The sequence below is a fragment of the Drosophila sulfurigaster genome, chromosome 3, assembly GCF_023558435.1.
Source record: "Drosophila sulfurigaster albostrigata strain 15112-1811.04 chromosome 3, ASM2355843v2, whole genome shotgun sequence".
Taxonomy (NCBI): domain Eukaryota; kingdom Metazoa; phylum Arthropoda; class Insecta; order Diptera; family Drosophilidae; genus Drosophila; species Drosophila sulfurigaster.
Window position 1 is genome coordinate 37,189,918 of NC_084883.1, and position 20,249 is coordinate 37,210,166.

General features: G+C 41.7%; 5 protein-coding genes across 5 annotated transcripts in view; 3 read left to right on the forward strand and 2 right to left on the reverse strand.

Annotated features, from left to right (window-relative positions):
• Positions 1-469: 469 nt before the first annotated feature.
• LOC133845852 (tyrosine-protein phosphatase non-receptor type 23) lies at positions 470-8,185 on the forward strand. The gene is made up of 10 exons (XM_062280452.1): positions 470-651; positions 1,064-1,414; positions 1,905-2,303; positions 2,360-5,164; positions 5,223-6,239; positions 6,349-6,477; positions 6,536-6,717; positions 6,773-6,960; positions 7,114-7,233; positions 7,295-8,185. The coding sequence occupies exons 1-10, from the start codon at positions 568-570 to the stop codon at positions 7,405-7,407; spliced, it is 5,388 nt and encodes a 1,795-aa protein (XP_062136436.1). The 5' UTR covers positions 470-567; the 3' UTR covers positions 7,408-8,185.
• Positions 7,885-8,873, reverse strand: LOC133845855 (cathepsin L-like). Its single transcript, XM_062280457.1, has one exon. It carries the CDS (start codon positions 8,854-8,856, stop codon positions 7,885-7,887), a length of 972 nt encoding a protein of 323 aa, XP_062136441.1. The 5' UTR covers positions 8,857-8,873.
• A 1,529-nt stretch (positions 8,874-10,402) lies between these two features.
• Positions 10,403-12,254, forward strand: LOC133842428 (peritrophin-48). The gene is made up of 2 exons (XM_062275504.1): positions 10,403-10,732; positions 11,048-12,254. The coding sequence occupies exons 1-2, from the start codon at positions 10,729-10,731 to the stop codon at positions 12,139-12,141; spliced, it is 1,098 nt and encodes a 365-aa protein (XP_062131488.1). The 5' UTR covers positions 10,403-10,728; the 3' UTR covers positions 12,142-12,254.
• Positions 12,255-13,158: 904 nt separating this feature from the next.
• LOC133845853 (venom dipeptidyl peptidase 4) overlaps positions 13,159-20,249 on the forward strand; it is a 91,698-nt gene continuing 84,607 nt past the window's right edge. Inside the window, exon 1 of the mRNA XM_062280454.1 lies at positions 13,159-13,470. The gene's annotated coding sequence lies outside the window, so the exon portion shown is untranslated. The remainder of the gene's footprint in view (positions 13,471-20,249) is intronic.
• Positions 14,518-18,966, reverse strand: LOC133845854 (venom protease). Its single transcript, XM_062280456.1, has 2 exons — positions 18,044-18,966; positions 14,518-15,477 (listed from the first exon to the last, which is right to left on the reverse strand). Exons 1-2 carry the CDS (start codon positions 18,394-18,396, stop codon positions 14,706-14,708), a joined length of 1,125 nt encoding a protein of 374 aa, XP_062136440.1. The 5' UTR covers positions 18,397-18,966; the 3' UTR covers positions 14,518-14,705.

Sequence of the window (20,249 nt, forward strand, 5' to 3'; positions counted from 1 at the left end):
GTGTGAAAGTGCGGAGCATCATTCTAAAGTGTTTCACATGAAATATTTTCACCTGTATAAAATGAGATTCAATCTACGTCTTGCATATTACACAATTTCAAATTCAAACGGTTACCACCACACAAGCGCCCCCTGGCGGTAAGCATTTGTATTACTCCATATAGACAGCAACCACTTTGCAAATGGCTTTCGTCAAGAGAGTGTTGTCTTGGCTATTCAGTAACTACACCCATAAATGTCCCTCATTCATTTTTATTATTTATTATGATTTTAAATTCTATATTTTACAACCTTAGCTTCTTAAATAAAATAATTTTCTTTTTATTTTTATTAAACCATAAATAAATTTATGTAATTCATATTGAAAATACGTCTTTAATTGAAAAAACTTCAACATCGATGCATCGATAGTGCCACTTATCGATATAGCGTGTGTGCCGTTAGTCGTTGCATCGATAGTGGCATTCATCGATGTTGTTCCACCTCTACATTGGACGTTTCTTTAAAAGACCTCTCCAAATTATAAATAAATAAACATCTAAAGACTGCTTTAAAAACGCAAAAACAATGGAGGCCGTGCCGCGTCTGCACATGCTTTGGTTTGCCCTCAAATCGAGTCCCGAGGGCACATCTTTCATGGCGCTAAAAAAGGTGAGACTTTTTGCTAAGCAATTTGGAATTGAGATTGGGAAAAACGGCGACGGAGACTGCGACGGCGGCAGCGAAGAAGTGCGAACAACGGTCGACGAACTAATCAATTTCAGCTGCTGCTGATCCACAAATATGTTGCGCTTTCTTTGCTGCCCTCGCAGCCCCAGTCTTTGCTACCCTTTCTTTGTTATGCGAGGAGCCTCCCCGGCAACCTCGTCGCCCTCATTAAGGTGTGGGCTGCAACTGAGACAGCCGCTGAGTCATCACAATTGTTGTCGCAGTCGCCATCGTCGTTATTATTTTTCGTTGTTGTTATTGTTGCAGTTGTTGTCTGATTATCACGAGTAATTGCTAAACAAATACAAAGCACTTTATTAAGCTATGTCCCTCTCTCTCTCTATCTATCTTTTAGTATATTGCCGAATTCTATCATGAAGATGCCGAAGCCTTCTCGAAAGAGGTGCATGCACTGGAAACGCTGCGTAATCAGGCGATGCGGACGACTAAAGACGGCGCTCCCATTATGAAACGTTACTATTGCCAGCTGCATGCCCTGCAGAACCGTTTCCCTCAGCTTGCCGAGCGCAGCATCTTTACATTCACCTGGAAGGATCTCTATCACAGCACGGTGCACGAGGTGAGCGACATGCGCTTCGAACGCGCCGCTGTCCTCTTCAACATTGCTGCCTCGCACACACAGTCGGGAGCGTCGGTGACTCGCGGCGACAGCGATGGCATGAAAATGGCTTGCACCCACTTCCAGGTAACTACCCGGTATTTATAGCAGAGTATTTTAGCGGTGTGACATCTGAGCTATTAAATATTCAACATCAGTAGAGTTAAAGCTATATCCGTATCCACATAAATAAATTATTAGCTACGGTCGTCGATTAGATTATAATCGACTAATTGTATTATTAAATTTCTCTCACTTAGAAAAACAATTCTGAGAATTTCATCATCTGGAAATAATTTTTAGATTATGAGAATTTCAATCGATAAGAATAGCTGATGAAAATTATTCCTGAGACTTGAGTCGAGTTGCAAGCACTCCCTTCTTTTAGTTATATTATTTTCTGATATTCCTGAAACGACTTTGGGTGAAATTTTATAGCTAATTAATTTCCTTTTGTCCTTCAATGTTATTTTATTTCATATACACAGTCGATACGCTCTTGTTACTTAGACTAAGTTAATTATAACAATACTCTCGTTTAACTTGCTATAATTAAATTATTGTATTCTATTGACAGGCTGCTGCTTGGGCCTACAATGAGCTGCGAGAGCGTTATGCGAATGTCAACAGCGGCGGTGACTTTATGACCAATGAACTCTTGGTCTTTCAGCAGCAGGTGTCGCTAGCCCAGGCGCAGGAATGCATATTGGAAAAGTCGTTGATTGACAATCGCAAGCCGCATATTGTGGCCAAGGTGACGGCACAAATTGTGGTTTACTATGGCGCAGCGTTGGCGGCGCTTTTGACTGGAGGTGATGATGGACCTGTGTCCCAAGTGATCGATAGTTCCGTCTACAAACTGTGGAAGAAGTATGTGCGTTTCAAGATCAACTATCTGAACTGCATACTCTACTTGTATCAGGGCCAACATGCAGAGGAGCAGCGCAAGATGGGCGAGCGTGTGACGCTCTACCAGGTAAGATTGAAGATAACATGTGATGTGACCAGCTCAATTAACATTGTACCTTTTAGGCCGCCTGGGACAAGTTGGAGGATGCGCGAAAGGAGTCCAAGGGTTTACCCGATCAAAAGGAGATCAACGAGTCTCTCAGCTTCACCGCTGATGTGGTGGAAGCAAAGCGCAAGAATGCTAAAAACGAAAACGAATTCATCTACCACGAACCTGTGCCAGATCTAAGCACTATTGCCGCCGTGCAAGGTGCAAATCTGGTTAATGGCATTGGCTTCTCCATCACAGACGAGGAGTTCGCGGGCACCGATCTCTTTGCACGCCTGGTGCCGATGAAAGCGCACGAGGCGAGCTCCATGTACAGCGAGGAGAAGGCTAAAATATTGCGCAAATACGGTGCATTGCTAGAGGAGAAAGACACTCAGCTCGATAGCTACATGAGTTCGCTGACGCTCGACAATCTGAACATCAACGAGGAGCAGGCCAACAAGTTGCCACAAGGCATCGTGGATCGCTGTGCAGCGTTGCATGCCAACAAAACAGCCATCAGTGACTTAATCGAAGCGATGTCACAGCTGGCGGAGATCACAGCGGACGTCGAAACCAATCTCTGTGAACTCACTCACATGCTGGACGCAGAAGCGCAAGCAGAGCGCGATTTTCAAGCGGCGAGTGGCGTTCAACGCACGCCCAATGCCCACATCACGGAGCTAACACGCGAGTTCCAGAAGTACAGTGAAGCCCACACTAGAGCTGGCGAATCGAACAACACTCTGCGCAAAGCGATGAGTCTGCATGTGAACAATTTAAAGATTCTGGCTCGTCCGCTGCAGGAGATACAGCAGCTAATGCCCAAGTTGAGCTCGGAGCTAAACACCGCCGAGATCTTCAAAGATGTCAAGCTTATTGTGAACAAAGTCAATGAAATGAAAGCGCAACGTGCTCAATTCCACGCTGATCTGCGAATTGCCATCAACGAGGACGACATCACGGCCAAGGTGATTGCGCATGGCGGGCAAGAAGGTCTACAAGCACTCTTTGCCACTGAGCTGGCGAAACACGAGCGTCTAACGCAGCTGCTCGATCAGAATCTGCTCGCCCAGCACAACATACTTCAGGCTCTAACAGAGGCTTATGCCCGTGCTGCGCCAGTGCTGAAGACTCTGCAGGATGTGAAGCAGAAGCGGGAGCATTTCTACAGCTCGTTGGCGGCCTCTTATGATGTGTACGAAGATCTGCTGGCCAAGTCGGCGAAAGGACTCGAGTTCTACAAGAAACTGGCGGGGAATGTGCAAAAGCTGCTCACTCGCTTTAAGTCCGCACGCGATGTGCAGTCCGAAGAGCGTCAGCAGCGACTGCAGAGCGTTGTCAAGACAACAGCTCCAGCTCCAGTTGTTCCAGCACCCATCAAACCTGATTTAACACCAGCTTCAAGTGGAGCACCCAAGCTGCGTGATTATCTCAAGGCAAAGAACAATGGCTTAGCTGCAGCTACAGCTGCCATTGATGCCACACCTTATGTGCCCACTGTGCGTCCTGTGCCAGTTGGCTCTGAGAATCCCACGCAAGCCGCATGCTCGGCTTACGCGACAGCGCCGCCTCCAAACGAACCACCACCACCTTACAGTCTGCAGCAACAGCAATACTACGATCCCAATGCGGCTGGCTACACCAATCCAATGTATCAGCAACAACAGCAGCATGTTGCACCTCCGGCTTACAAGGCGCAGGCATCGCCCAACTCGCAGACGCTACACGGCGCCATGGCGGCGATGAACCTGCAGGCGGATCAGGCGACAGCAGCTGCTGCTTATGGCCAACAATCGCAGCAGCCCTATGGCTACAATTATCCCTTGACTTATCCAGCGCCAGCTGCATCACCTGCTGCTCAAAACTACAACTATCAGCAGCCGCTCTATGTGGCCACATCGACACAGCCTAGCGAAGCACACAACTATCCACAGCAACCACAACTGCAGCAGCAGCAAGTGCAGCAACAACCACTGCAACAGCAACAACCACTGCAACAGCAACAGCCACTACAACAGCAACAACCACTGCAACAGTTGCAAGAACAACAGCAGCAACAACAGGCTCAACTGTCTGCCTATGGCCAGAAGTCAACAGTTCAGCAGCCGTTGCCATATCAACAACCAACAGCTCAGACTCATCCTCAAGCGCAGCAGCCGCAGCTTTCTATGTACACACAACCAGCTGCAGCCTATTCCCAGCCACAATCCCAACCTCAGTCTCAGCTGTTGCCACACCAAACGCCCAACTATCCTCCTCAACAACCAACCAATTATCCTCCTCAATCTCAAACGCCGCAACAAGCAACTAGCTTTGCGGCAGCTCAGCCCAACGCATCGTATCCTCAATCCCAGGCGCCACAGCAATCGCAGTCGCAGACTAGCATCTATGCTCCTTCATCTCAGCAACCACTGCAACCTGGCGCGTATGTACCTTCATCACAGCATCCGCAACCTGTCGGATATGCTGCTCAATCGCAGCCACAGTATCCGCCGCAGCCCACATTGTATCCCTCTCAAACTGCAGCCACTTCAACTGCAGTTGCAGCGGCTACACAACAACCACAGCCTTATGCCGTAGCAAGCACAGCTGCACCAACTGCAGCTGGCAGTGAGGCCAACTACTATAGCTACTCCAATCATCCGGGTTACAGCTACAATCCGCAGACGGGCAACTACGACTACAGCAGCGGTTATCAGCAGGGCAACAGCAATCACATTCCACAAGTTTCACATGGATCTGGCCATTTCACACAGAGCGGACAACAACAGAGCGCTATTGTGGGCACCACGGACTCGGAGCTGGCCAACCGCAGCACCTCGGCTACAGGTTTTGATGTGAGTAGTAAAAAGTTTTCACCATTTAAGCAACACTAATATCTCACTCCACTTGCAGTCGCCCATCGTCTCACATACAAAGGCATCGAATAGTGTCACAGATTCGAACTCAATTGCAGCGCAGCCTCAAGAGAACATTGGCAACTACTACACGCCTCCTTATGGCTATCACTCCGCAGGCGAGACACCTACACAACAACCGCAATCGCAACCTCAGCAGTTGCCACAACAGCAGTTGCCGCAACAACCACAGGAGCTGTCCAATTCATCACCTGCCACGCCTTCGCTTTATATGCAGAGCGGTGGCAGCAGCATCGCCAACACGCAGACCACCACGAGCAGTGCTCCATATGCTTCCTCGGCCACACAGCAGGCAGCGACCAAACCGACAAAGTCCAATGCCAGCAATGTGGATTTGCTGAGTGATCTGGACTTGGATTGTGTAGGTGCCATGCCGCTACCGTTACCGCTGCTGCAGCCACAGATTGTCTCCACACCCACACCACCAACCAGCGAGGTGGCAGAGGTTGACCCAGCACCACCAGCAACTGCAGCAGCTACAGCTCCAGTTGTGGCGCCAGCAGTGTCACCCACAGTTTCGTCTGCTGCAGCCCCACCAACGAATTCGCAGCGCAAGAATAGCCTGGACAATCTGTCCAATTGCTCGGACTTGAGTTCGTTGGAAAACTTTGACTGGGATTCGGTTTCATTGACACATTCCGCCAGCGAGAGGCCGCTGACCACAGATAAACATTCGTTGATTACATTCCAAATGCGACCCCACGATCCCTTTACTGACGACAAGACATTGAAGTACTTCCACAAGGAGGTGGAAAGCTACGAAAAGCTGGTCGAGAATCTGCACGTAAAGATGCTCAATGGCAACACGCAGCTGGGCACCAAATGGCAAGAGCTGCATCAGAAGCTTGACAAGAATACTAATGTAAAACGTACCACAACCATTGCAAAACTATTTCCCGAGAAAAATCGCTCATTGGACTGTCTGCCCTACGATCATGCGCGAGTTAAGCTGGACAAGCAGACGGATGACTACATAAATGCGGCCTACATGAAGGTGAGAAAAACACTAAGGATCAATATACATATATCAGCAGTATAGTTTATTCATGCATAATAAGTTTAGATATATTATTATTATTACAATATTCTCTCTCTTTTTGCAGAGCTTAAGCGCTGGCTGTCCCAACATTATTGTAGCTCAAACTCCGCAGGCGAATACCATCAATGATTTCTGGTCTATGATCTGGTCGGAAAAATCACGCACTGTGTGCTGTCTGCATACTACGAATGAGGTGAGTAAATAAATAAAAACAATACACTACTTAACACTTAATATGACATTTTTTTAAGCTCTTTGATCCCTACTGGCCTCAAGAGCTCAATCAATCCAAGAACTATGATGATTTCACCGTCAACTGTGTGAAGCTGCAGCAGCTGAGCCACTGCACTGAGTATCAGCTTAAGTTGTCGATGCATGGCGCCGATGCTGTGCTGGATTTATCTGTGCTGCAGCTTAAGCAATGGACCAAAGCGTAAGCATATTATATATTGATCAATAAACTCAATTAACATTATTCTTTTCAACAGTTCGCCAACTCAATTGCTCGGCATTGCACAGAATGCACTGCAAGTGCATCAGGAACGATGTTTGGCTGCCAATACGCCTACATCGCCGCTCATTCTCAACTGCTTAACAGGCTCTGAGCGATCAGAACTATTGGCAATTGGTATTAGCGCGGTGTTGGGAACTCAAACCAAGCGACCCATTTTAATAAGTAAGTAATGGCAATAAATTTCCACACATATGCGGCCATTGGAATATATCTTCTATATTATGTATTCTTGTCTAATATAATAATGAAACTACTTAACAATAATTTAAGCAACATTTTAATTAACACATTGCTTTTCTTCATCTTTTCCTGCAGATATTGTCGATGTTTGGTCGCGTATTTGCATGCAGCGCCAAAACTCGCTGCGGGATGCAGCTATGCTGGAACAGTCGATGCAGATTGTACTTAGCCATGCCCATGATGTGCTCAATAAGCGTAAGCAATATGCGCATTCAGTATCTTAGCACTATAACTAAGATGATCTCTTGACTTTTAGGTGGCATCATGACGTCGTATCAGATGAAAATGGCACCGCAGGTCACTGCGAAGGAACAGCAGGAGAGCAAGGATCCATTGAATGAACTGGATGCGCTCTGGAAGATGAAATAGAAACGACTGAACGAACAAGTGCAGCGCTAAATCTGCTTAAAACCATTTACATGCATATACATATTTACACATTTTATTTAAAATAATAATGTTTATAAACTATTTATACAAAACTATTTACAGCAAAAACGAAAACATCATATTTATACACAGTTCTGACATTGTTGCAAACAATGCGAAGCAATGAGAGAGTATTCAAAATATCGAACGATCGAAAGAAAGATTCAAAATGTATTTGTCCTACTATTTACTGTTATCTGAACTAAATATTTTTTCAAACTATGGTGATGTTTTTGATGCTGATTGTATTGTAACTTGATAACTATATTATATATATCTTTATTGTATCTATAAATATATCTACAACGTTTATGAAACAATGTACCCATGTTGCAGAACCATTTAGTAAACGATTAAAAAAATATCAAATATTTAACTACATATATAAGAAAGAATGTCAAATTATATGAAGTGTAGTTACACCAATGGGTACACAGCATTGCTGGCAATGTGACACAGGTTTTTCTCATCGCGCGCCATGCGAACATATCCATGCTCGCCAGTCTTAGAGCCCCAGGAGTTCTTGATCAACCAGTACTTTCCTAAGTGTTTATCTTCACCATAGCCCACTACAGTCACAGCATGATTTGTTGGCTTGTGGCAAGGCTTTCGCAGAACTCCACTTTTGTAATGCTGCATGTGTGTGCCATCTACGGACACGGCAATGGGTCCTTTTGTGGCAACAGCTGCTGCCAGTGCTGATTCACTATTTCTCTTAACGTTCACGATGCCTTTGACTATGGCGCCTACGTGTGATTTTTTGAACTGACAATGCATTTGTTTTGCTCTGTAGCGATATGATTTTTGAGTATCTAATCCATGGTTCTTCTTAACATATGTCAAAGCACTTAGTTTTGATCCGTAACGGCATCCTTTATCACTCGTAGAGCAATCTATCAGATTCTGCTCTGAGAGTGCTACAAGTCTGCCTGTCTTGAGGAAATGTTGACCCTCAAGTGTGGCTACAGCAGCAAAAGCCCAACAGGAACCACAATGCCTTTGGTTCTTAACTTCAGTTACTGCACCCTTTGTACGCCAATCAATGCTCGGTGGAATTGGAAGATTGGCAGGAGGATCGTAAACCAAATAGTCGGCATCTTTATCATCCTCGTGGGTCATATTGTAGCCACTTAATATGAGATTCTCGAATTCCTCAGTCAACAAATCGGAAAACTGATTGACACCCATCTTAAAGGTTTCTTTACCGGCTGCAAAGCGTTCGTTGTGCAACTTCATTATTTCCCTGTTCGTTTGAAAGATGTAGTAACGCAGTTGTTCCTCGCTTTCGTCCTCATACACCTTGGAATGCGTGATTTTAAAATCTTTCCACTCCCACGATAGCGACTGCACCAGTCCGAGTATGCTCACAAATGCTATGATTCCCTTCATATTTGGACTTTAACTAATGTTTCCTTGCGGACTTTCGCCCTTTATATTCGATTATTCTTGCGGTTGCAAGACTAAAAATATATTTATTTGTAATTAGAATAAATAAAACGCACATTTCGAATGACGCTTAATGTTTTTATTATAATTATGTATTTATTGATATTTGTGGAACATTGCTTAATCTGAGTCGAAATATTATTTTAACGTTCTTATTTAAATTATGTTTTTTAGTCATTTATGGAACAAACGCATTGTGATTTCTTTTTTCTGTTTCTTTTGTAACATTGTCTGTGTCGAAATGACGTAGAAACATTTATACATTTATAAACAATAATAACGTAAATTGATATTATTCATCCGACTTTTATCTTAATTTTGATCTTTTCTACCTAGCTGCAGCTTCAGCTTATCCTCAAGAGAGATATTTTCGATATGGTAAAACAAGTTGCTATTAAAACGTTGCCATAGTTTTGCCTTCAAATGCTGACACTGCAATTTATCTTTTTTTCACCTGGCGACACATTTTCGCCTCAATCAGGTGAGTAAGTACATCTAGAGCACTCATATCGTTGTAGTACAACTGCAGATACGTGATCAAATAGGGTAGCTCAGTTGCCTTCAAGAGTTTCCCTATAAAGCCAACTTCACAAAAGTCCAGAACAATCCAACTTGGTTGAAAAGGATTCGCCAAAGCGCTCTTGATCAGCGCAAATCTTTTCATGCTGGTGACAAACTGTCGCCTTGTCATAATGTCATCTACTAGTTGCACGTAGAAGACTCCCTTTGCATGGGCATATGCCATTAGATAAGCCAAGTCCAAGTTTTGTTTGCTTTGCCATGACATGTCCATGTCTGAATAATAATTTGCAGCTGGTGCTATAATATCTATTAGTCCTTTATTCAATTGCTGTTGAAAACTTCTTTCAATTTGTTCTACAATCTGCTGCACTTCATCCTCATTGCTTTCGCCTATGTGGACAACGATTAGTGTATCATTCTGCTCCTGCTCGTTCATGTTCTCTATGAGATTGTATAGAGTTGCTCGCAGAGTGAACATCTTCTGTCTGCAAACTGTTGGAATGCCCAACACAATAGATACATTGTTTCGTCCCTTACTCTGTATATAACTAGGTTTGTGGGGATCTAAAAGATGCCTAGGAAAGCGATAAGAGAGCGATAGTCCTCCGGTTGTGCTCTCAATTACTATTGATCTCTCTGATTTCATTACTTTTGTCGCTTTTAGTTGCAATTGGCATTCAAAAAGTTGCTGTCTTAACAATCTATCAGGCATTAACACTATATTGTATAATACAAATAAACCACACACCAATATAAAAACTATGAGCAGTGAGGTAAATCGGCGATTCATTTTTAAGTTGGAAGTTACAAATTTTAATTTTGTTTAAAAACACTTTCGTTCACTTGTTGCTAATAAGCAGTGCTCCTATTTGTACATGTCTCTCAGAGCATACAATATAAATACCTATGACAAATTAATTATTGATTCTGTTAACCCTTAGAATAACATAGTTTTTTATTTTATTTATTTACATCCAATTGTAGCACGTGTAATGTTTACTCACTTTGGATTACGCTTTATTTATTTTTAAGCAATTTACAAATTGTTTTATCTCGATAACAATTGTTCCCTAATTTATCAAATGTCAAATAATGATTTTATTTCGTTATTGAATTATCAATTTCGGGTAGATAATAAAACGACGACTTTTAGCTCTGTTCTAATGTTCCAAAAATAGTTTACTGTCTTCGCTTTTAGAACATAAAAAGCAGTTAGTTTGAGTTTCCAATTCAGTTAGCTGTTGTCTGTTCCCAGACAAGTCGTACCTCGGATCGAAGTTAATTTAATAAAAAATGAGTGCGTAAATTGAACACGTTATCTACAATTTGTTTATTACGTTTAAATAAAGTTAAACATAAATACAAAATAATAATAAAATAGCAATATAAACGAAAAAGCAAAAGAAAGTGTTCCTAATAAATTTATTATCTACTGAATTATAATCTTTTAAAATATATTCTGTCTCTTCAAGGAACTAGAATGAATTGTCCTTTAAAAATTATAATTTCATTAAATTAAAGTGAACAATAATTGTGAATTTGTGGGATGAAAAATTAACTCCCTTTATTTGCAAAGATATTTCCTGAATTAAGTAGTATTTATACTTTACAGATACGACAACTCCAAGGAATACTTTATGGCAAGTGTTCGTACTACTCGCCATCGGCCTGTTTGCTGCACCTGTTGTAGCAACCACATTTGATCCGGATTTGATTTGCACCCTAATTGTTAATGGCACTAAAATCAACGATCCTCGAGCCTGTGATAAATGGATACAGTGCATTAATGACTTACCTGTTAATGGATCCTGTGCCGAGGGACTATTCTATGATCGAGAGAGTGAAGACTGTTTACCCTCTGCAGATGTGGACTGTCTTTCCAGTGATCCTTGCGCCGCTACTTCCAATGGCTTTACGGCCGATCCATACACCTGCAATGGCTATTATTACTGCAAGAATGGCACTGGCAACAGGGGCGAATGTAATTCTGGGTTGAACTACAATCCCAGTACTGAAGCTTGCATTCGAGATTATCCTTGCACTGACAAAATGAACCCCGACAGCTATTGCAATATTCTGCCCGATGGCGTCTTCATTAAGGACACTTGGAACTGTGATGGCTGGCAAATGTGCTGGCAGGCAGAGCTTGTCAATGGCACCTGTCCAGATGGTTACTACTTTAGTGCGAGCCTGGGTAAATGCGACTATCCACAGTACGTGCAATGCGCTTTCACTGAGGCACCACCCCAAACAGTTCTTCCCGATGTCTGTCCCAAAGCGGGCACCTTTATTTCCGACGATGAAACATGCAATGGCTACTATTATTGTCGGAATACCACGCAGGGGCAATTGGTTCTGGAGCATGGCGTGTGCTCCGACGGTCGCTTCTTCTCTGCTGCGAATGGTGGCGCCTGCGTACCACGAACTGATATACGTTGTGACTACAATCGATGCGTCAACATGGGGAATACAACGATACAGCTGGCCAACTTGTCGGATGATGGATGCACCGGATTTGCTATATGTCAAAACGGTACCATAATTGCGGAGGCCGATTGCCCAAACGGCGAATATTTCGACGAGTTGACTCAGCTGTGCACAACACAGGTTATTTCGTTTGTAGCCTGTGCCCTATCATCGGAATCAACAGAATCGACGACAGAAAAGTTGATCGATGAGGAAATATCGACCACCACAGCCACGTGAGCTGTATGGAGACTATGAAAGATCATTGTTTACCATAATTAAAATCAATTATTATTATATCCAAAGTATTATAAATATTAAAATTATTTAAATAAATGATAATAAGCTTAGAACATTTTGCGTATCTATAAGCCTACAAGCAGTGTAAATGCTGCAGTAGCAACAAGCAGTACAGCGTACAGCTCCTAATAAGTACCTACTCGCTAGTAGATGGCGCCACTGACAACAATAAGTGGGAAAGTCAAATTCAAAATATGTAGAAAGCTTGAGAAATAAAACGTTTAAAGTCGCTGAAATTAAAGCGAACAATTCTTAAGGATTTATCGATTTTATCATGCATTAATACATCGTAATATTAGTTGAAATCGTGCAGCTTAGTGTAATTTGAATTTGTTTTGGCAGTTAACAAGCATTTGGCGTTTAGTTATGTATTTTAAACCGTGTCAGTTGCGTTAAAAGAATCGTTTGAATTAATCTTCGTCGGCGTTCAGTTGAATCTTTTCAACGTGAATATCATTGTCACTATCGTTATCTTCTAAATCCCAATCATCTGTGTCGATGTCGTACTCTAAGTTACATGTTTCCTCATCGCTTTGAGTCGAAAGCAACTCTTTATTCTCATTTAGGGGATCATCATTTAAGCTAGCCAGCATCGCTTCTAGCTTACTGACACGATCCAAGAGAGCGACCAGGCGGCTGTCGAGTTCGACAAAATCATCGCCACCAATGTTGGAAGTTGTCGGAAGTTCCTTAGAGCCCGTTGAATCTGAATTGGATGCCATTGTTGCGAATATTTATTTATATATAATTTTTGAGTTTTTAGTTTTTCGGAAAAGCAACAGAAGATACTATTTATTTTGGTGATTGTGACGTATGTGAACATTAGTTTGTTTATTAGAAGTTTGCTAACATAAGAGTTCTAGTCTCGGCCTACTCAGATCGAGAGAGAGAGAAACTTTGCTATGCAATGACAACAGCATCGACAACGATATTTGTTGAGCAGCACCCGAGACGATTCTCTGACGAGGCCAATCTCTGGGAAACGATCGAGACGCACGGCCTGGCGGCATTTTCAGTGAGCGCGCGAGCGGCAAACGGTAAACAACAGCTGCTGCCAACACAGAGAGGCAAACAAAACCAGCAATAAAACGAGCCACAGCGAAAACAAAAAAAGCAAACACAATTTTTCGAATAAAACTTTTGCCAACATCGACCGCCGACCTGGAAGACGTCAACACACTTGATGCAGCAGTCGCATTGCAGCCAGAAGAAGAAAAACACTTTGTGAGACGGCGAATCTTTGGTGTGACAAATTGAATAATTACGCAAGTGAGTTGAGTGAAAAGTGTGGCAATTGATGAATGTCTTTTGCGAAGTAATTGCCTGTATCAGCAACTAGTAGAGAAAACCCATAGATAATTATTATCAGTGCCAAGTGATATTATCTGCAAACATTGGTTTGTCTTCTTATGTGTGCATTGTGAATCACAAATCTTTGAAAATACAAAAATATGAAAAGTAAACACGGCGCGAGCAGTGTGAACTTGCTGCGTGAAACGGAACCAAACCACAAAAGCCAGAGTGGGCCAAGTTAATGCTTTGACTTTTTCAAAGTTGCTCTGTCTAATGCTGCTGATGCCGCTGTTCATCTTTATTAACGTTAGTTCACGCTCTCCCATGGCTCTTTGGCTATGTGTATTTACAGCTGTTTGAATGGGGAAACCAGTTTCCTCATAGCTTGTTTAGGTGTATTGCTTCTAACGCTTTTTGTTTTATTTTTCGGGCGCACACACCGCATCGAAAAGTCAAATGTGAATTAGTACACATATAGTATGCATTTGTGTGCGTGAGAGTTTTCAGTTATCTGTGTATTGCCAACTTGCAACATGCGCTTTTCGTGTGTGCAACGAAACCGAAAGTAGTCAACGTTTTGTTTTGAGTTCATTTTAAATACAAGTTTGCATATCAAGCATGTGTTTTAAATGGGAAATAAAGTATACTAAATTACGTTAATTGTTATAATTATACTGTATTATAAATTATTATTCGCGTTTTAAAGCTGCGTTTAAATAAAACAAAGCTTTCGCATCGATTTGTACTAAACAAAATACAAGCAAATTTGAAGCAGTGTTAGCAAGCAGTGGTATGCTTTATCACACAAGCAGTACAACCAACGAGTGCATTCGCTTGCAAGCAGTGTACTGCTTGAGTGCGCCTTTGGCGGGATGAATCTAAATTTAAATTATTTTTTAACACAACCAATATTAATAATTGCAGCATGTGACCGACTCTGGGAAATTCTTTAATAATATTGATAATAATTGTTCGTAGCAACTTTCCTGATGAGGTCTAGCTGTTTTAAAATCAAACGTTGTAGTCACTTTTGTAGCCAGTCCAATAAAGTAAGGAACTCGTTGATTGGTTTTATTCAGCTTGTTTTGGGTGTGTTGGATTTGTTTTTTGTATTTATGTTTCTTTTCGCATTCAAGTACAAAAAAGTGCGTAGAGATAAGACTAAAAGCTAAGGCTAGGAGAGCTACAAACTAAAAGTTGAATGATGTGCATTAGTAATCCTCATCGCAGAAGCAACCGTCCCGCGAGTTCTCCACAATCCAATCGAGATACTTGGTGACTCTGGTATAGACACCGGGATAATTTGGTCGCGCACAACCATTGCCCCAGGAGACGATGCCAATCTGCTCGAAGCGTTTGTCATCGGGACGCAGACGGACCAGAGGACCACCCGAGTCCCCTTGACAGCTGTCACGCCCACCAACGCCTGGATAGCCAGAGCACATCATATTCTTGGTGATCATTTTCTGTGTGTAATTCGTTTGTGCGACACACTCATCGTTATCCAGCACAGGCACCTCCACCTCCTGAAGCAGACACGACGGCTTGCCATCCTCCTTGAGCGTGCCCCAGCCGGTGGCAATGGCGCGTGTGCCCACAAACAGATCATTACGCTGCTCCGCACGGGGTAGACAAATGGGCCGAATGAAGCTGGTGATGGGCACGCGATCGTTTAAGCGCAGCAGCGCAATGTCATTGTCAAAGTTGGAGAAACTGAACTTCTGGCTAAAGGCGCGCAGCACAAAACGCGTCTCGGGGCGCTCCTTGTCATTGCAGCGATCGTGCTCGCCAAAGGTCACCTTGATCATGAACCACATGAAGCCCTTGACGCAGTGCGCCGCCGTCAGCACGTAGCGATCGTTGATCAACGTACCGCCGCAGTAGAATCGATTGAAGTAGCTCAGTCGGGCCATCCAGGGATATTCGCTGACGCCAGTTGTGGTGCCCCCCACGATTCGAGACTCATCGTTACGCTCCCCACATCTGCAAAAAAATAGTGTAGAGGCAGAGGGAGAGGCATGAGGAGAAGTAAGTGGAAGTGGACTTCAGTAATAAATGATTATCATCCACTTGAGCGGGCATGAACAACATCAACGAGTAGTACTAACTCTCAACCAGTTTGCAGCGTATGAAAACTCATTTTCAGCTAAGGAAATTTCAATTGAAACTTGTGGAGAAAACAATGGGAGAAGTAGGAGATGGAGCTTAAAATAATCTTGTCTAGTTGTAGACGACGATCGTTGCGGATGAGGAACTTGATTTTGCTACATACATATAGAGGTTCTTGTTTATTTGTTTAAAATGTAATTATTTTTATATCTGCATTTGTAGATTTGTTTATTTGGATAGCAACAAAAACTTTGCACTTTCTTTAAAGTTTATGTTTTGTTTCACTCTATATAATATAAATATGTATTTGGTATCAAGGATTTAACGATTATAAAATATATTTTATGGGGTATAAATAATTTATATAAGTGAAACTAAAAGGGCTTTAAAATGTTGTATCTTCACATCACAGCAATTAAATAATCAACTGCATAAAAGCTGTTGAATATAACTTATACTATTCTTATTTATTACCTATAAATAGTCTGTCAAGAACAGTTACAGTTAATAAAATATTTTGGCTTTGATTATTCTGATCGACTGCAGCTTAGCTCTGAATGAAGTGTCTAAGACTTCATTAATATTTTCTTAAGTCTGTCTCATTAGCATTAAATGACGGATGGACTGTGTGTCGATTGATACAGAGTTCAATAACCCAAAAGAGATTAACAGTCCTCATAAATAATAATGTCATAAAGAAAGTGTCAAAGTGTTTTATTGAGATGGCAAAACGTTTTGCAGATTTTCCATCAACTTTAAAGAGTTGTCGTTACACTAAACTGGTTTTATAATTGCCAAAAAAAAACATTATATTACAAAGCAGATGCATTCAAAAATCTGTTGAAGCATTGAAGAGAGTGAGAGAGGGGACGTTGGGAAAGGGAAAGGGAGAGAGCCGGTTTCGCCAAATGGAAATACTACAAGTTCTCTGCTGTTTCGATGTTTAATATATTATATATTTCTTATATTCTTATTCATTTCGAGCGAGGGCTTTCTGTTTGGTTTTGTTGTCGTTTGTTCTGGCTGCGATTGTTGATGTTGTTGTTGCTGTTGTTTAATCAAGTCATTGCCCTAAAATGGTGGCCAAGTCGAAGGCGAAGGCAGCGTCGAAGACGGCTTCCCGAAAAGCAAAGACAAAGGCATGCAGAGAAATGTGTGCGACCCAATTCAGAGAATGTCGCGTTCCCCTGCCGAACAACGCATGACGCATTGGGCCTCAGTTCGAACTACACCTCACATTATATATGTGTGTTTATGGTAGTAAGTGCGAGTATACCCCATGACATGCAGTCTAAACTTGGCCAGCACACACAGATACAGATACATATACAAATACAACACTTTAGATACAGATACATTTACTTTGAATATTATCAAATCGTATGCTAATTAGTTATAGATTCATTTCAAATGCAAAAATAAAATAAAAGTAAAAATTAAAAGCATCAAATTAAACGAGTTTTAAATAACAAAAACTAAAAACTAAACTTTAGACTCGAAAGAATTGTAAAAAACTAGATAGATAGCGAGCTATTAAGTGCTCTGTAATCTCTTAACGAATTAGAAAGGTAATTTCCAAATATCAATTAGTACTAATTTTATGGTTTTTCGAAAAGTGAAAAGCTAAAGAAAAGCACTGCACTGACCTAACCTAATTCCCTGTTGTGATCAGCGCAATCGATTCATCAAAATTCCAATGCAACAGATGCCGACAAAGGCATTCCTGGGCGTACTCCCTGAAGTGGCTGCTTATGCAAACAGTTTCTCAGTCCCTACAGTCGTGTCAGTTCTCCGTTCTCAGTTCTCAGTCTATTCTCGCGCAACAACAACGACAATGCCCCAAGCGAAGCGATTCCCCATTGGGCAAGGCAAAGGCATTGCAATTTGAGGCAGGCATCTATGGAATGCTTTTCAAATGCACATCTTTAGATTGCAGAACGCAGCGCAGAGAACTGGGAACTGGGAACTGAGAACAGAGACTGACTAGCTTGAGCAGTGTGTCTGATTCAGCTGTCAAAGGCAAGAAGACAAAAAGTACTTACGTTTACTGGATGTTTAACTATGAAGCCTGAAATTGATACTTTGCAGGCCATAAAAGGCGAAAATATATGTTTTTAGAAAGCTAGCTAGCAGATCTTTAAAGTAGAAGTATATGTTATTGGTTTCGGCACGGAAATTGCTAATTGATTGTAGTCCTCATTCTGGACATTTCATGACTATTTTGCAGCAAACGTTTCTCCTGCACGTCAATGAGATCTGTCATGGGGCGTGTTAGGAAAACTAAATCTCGCACATCACGCAACATTTGTAACTGTAATATCTGATTTGTATGCCATGACAATAAACACCCAATGAATTGTTGGCTAACTGGAAGTTGACTATCATGACCATGACAGCTGGTTTTTCATTATTTTTTTTTGCTTCATTTTTCTGTGCTCACCTGCAAGAACATGTCGTCGTTTGGTCTTGAGCCGGCGGCGAATTATTGCGATTAAAGACGCCAAACCAATTCTTGATCGGATTTTGCCGGAATACTGGTTTATTGCCAGTGACATTCACGGCACTTGTGGAGTTGCCCGTTGCAGCAGCTCCCAGTCCACCCAATCCAAGGCGCAGCTTCTTTGGCTGATGTTGGCTGCCATAGGCTTGATATTTGCCAGGTATGGAGGATGTTGTTGTCGTCGTCGTCTTCGTAGATGTTGTTGTTGTTGTTGTTGCTGTTGTTGAGGCGGCGACAATGCAGGAAATGATGGCCAAGACTAATGGCCAATGATGTAAGTGGAGCAGCAGCATCTTCTTATTCTACTCGTTTCTCGTTCTCTCTCTCTTTGCAAAACTCGTCTTTATGCAATTTTGTGCAGTGATAAGTTAATGAGCAGGCAAACACGGATGGAACACGTTACGTTCGTTCGTTCGTTCGTTACGTTAACTAAATGCGCCTTTAACGCGTATTTACTGTTAGTGGCAAGAATTTTCTCGGCATTCAGTTTCGTCAAATTCAGTTTCCGGTTTTCCCCGTTCGCTCACCATTAATTATGTTAATCACATGCATCGATTTCGTGTTGTATATGAACTATTTCTCTTCTTTTTTATGCCTCTCTCGTGTTTATGTTTTTTTTTTTTTTTTGTGTTGTGTTGTATTTTTCTTTGAGTATTTCTCAGTCGTTTAGCACATAATTCAAACTGTCAACAAGACGCGCCCAGGCTTGGTCAGATTTTCGTTCGTGTTTTTTGTCTTTTTATCTTTCTCTCCAGCTTTGCCTTTCTTTCCAAGCTTTACTTTTTATCTCTGCTTGCCTCGTTTATGCTTTTTTCGACCGCACACGCGAAAGTCTGCAAACCGACTGATACCAACAAACGAACCGACGCGATCTTCTGGCCAACACACAAAGTTGCGCATGCGCCTGCTCTCGACGTCGACGTCGCTGTTGACTGTGGCAGCGACTTCGACTTCGACGTTGGCGTCTGTGTAGCGGACGTCAACGTCAACGTCATCGTCGCCGCTTGACTGGCAAACAACAGAGAACAGCAAACAGCAGAGACCAAGTCGCATTTTTCGTTAGTCCGTTGCGTTCTCAATATGCTAATGTGACAGTTTGCCATGTCGTATCAATGCGGTGGTTCCTCCATCTCTCTCTGTCTCCCTCTCTCTTTCTCTCTCTCTCTCTCTCGTGTTCTTGTTCTCGCCTTGTCGCCTCCGGGCAACATTTGTTTACAGTGCTTGAAACGTCAATACACCGTGAGAATTTAAATGATGGTTAAATATGTCTTTAGATTTTGTTGATAACCAGTTTAATGGGCATTTCCTGAGGCGACTCTTTGCTTCTTATCTTCGTCGTCTACTGCTTCTTCTTCTATGCATAATGGAAATTATGTAAGGAAGCCGCTTGTTAAGATGTTGTTCGTCAAGTGTTTGACGAACTTCAGTAGGTTTGATCGCTCCTAATTGATTTGCCCTTCTAAGTGGTTAATAATTATTTGATATTGAATTCAATAAAAAATGACTCTTAGGACAACACATGATAATTGATAACTAGCCTACTATACTTTGATCACTATTATGTTTTATATTAGTCAGATACTTTCATATTATAGTACAATAATTAGGTATAATGAATAATAATGTTGTGCTATATGGAATCGATTGAGAACAAGATTGCTTTCATTAAATTGGATTAAATCATTTTGGGGTTTTCGATTTTTTATTCATTGCAATGTTTCATTCATATATCAAAACAATTGTGTATAGTAAATAAATAAACACGATACCTTATTCATTATGATGTTACATTTATATTTGAAAACAATTGTATATATATAGTAATATAGTAAATAAAAAAAATGCTAATTATGTCAATAAATCTTTTAAATCAGTTAATTCTGTTTCATTAAAAAATATGAATTGTTAACCAAAATACCTCTACTATACGCCTTTTCTAGGGACAGCTTGTTCTACCTTTCTACCTGTTTCCAAATCTACTTTTCCTCTAAATAGTAGATATCTATATATTCTATTTATATTTTCATTCAATATATTATATAAAAATGTGTTTATACGTTAGACTTCTCTCAGTGTAAGAACAAGCAAATTAACTAATAAGCAACAGCATTAAAAAGCCACAAATAGAACTGAATTTAATGAATAT

Excerpts from the sequence above, each read along its gene's own strand:
- LOC133845854 (XM_062280456.1), bottom strand. The coding sequence starts at position 18,396 with ATGCTGCTGCTCCACTTACATCATTGGCCATTAGTCTTGGCCATCATT. Across the intron at positions 15,478-18,043 it reads ACGACGACATGTTCTTGCAG|ATGTGGGGAGCGTAACGATG; the intron begins GTGAGCACAGAA and ends ATTTTTTTGCAG.
- LOC133845852 (XM_062280452.1), top strand. The coding sequence starts at position 568 with ATGGAGGCCGTGCCGCGTCTGCACATGCTTTGGTTTGCCCTCAAATCG. Across the intron at positions 5,165-5,222 it reads CCTCGGCTACAGGTTTTGAT|TCGCCCATCGTCTCACATAC; the intron begins GTGAGTAGTAAA and ends CTCCACTTGCAG. Across the intron at positions 7,234-7,294 it reads CCATGATGTGCTCAATAAGC|GTGGCATCATGACGTCGTAT; the intron begins GTAAGCAATATG and ends CTTGACTTTTAG.
- LOC133845855 (XM_062280457.1), bottom strand. The coding sequence starts at position 8,856 with ATGAAGGGAATCATAGCATTTGTGAGCATACTCGGACTGGTGCAGTCG.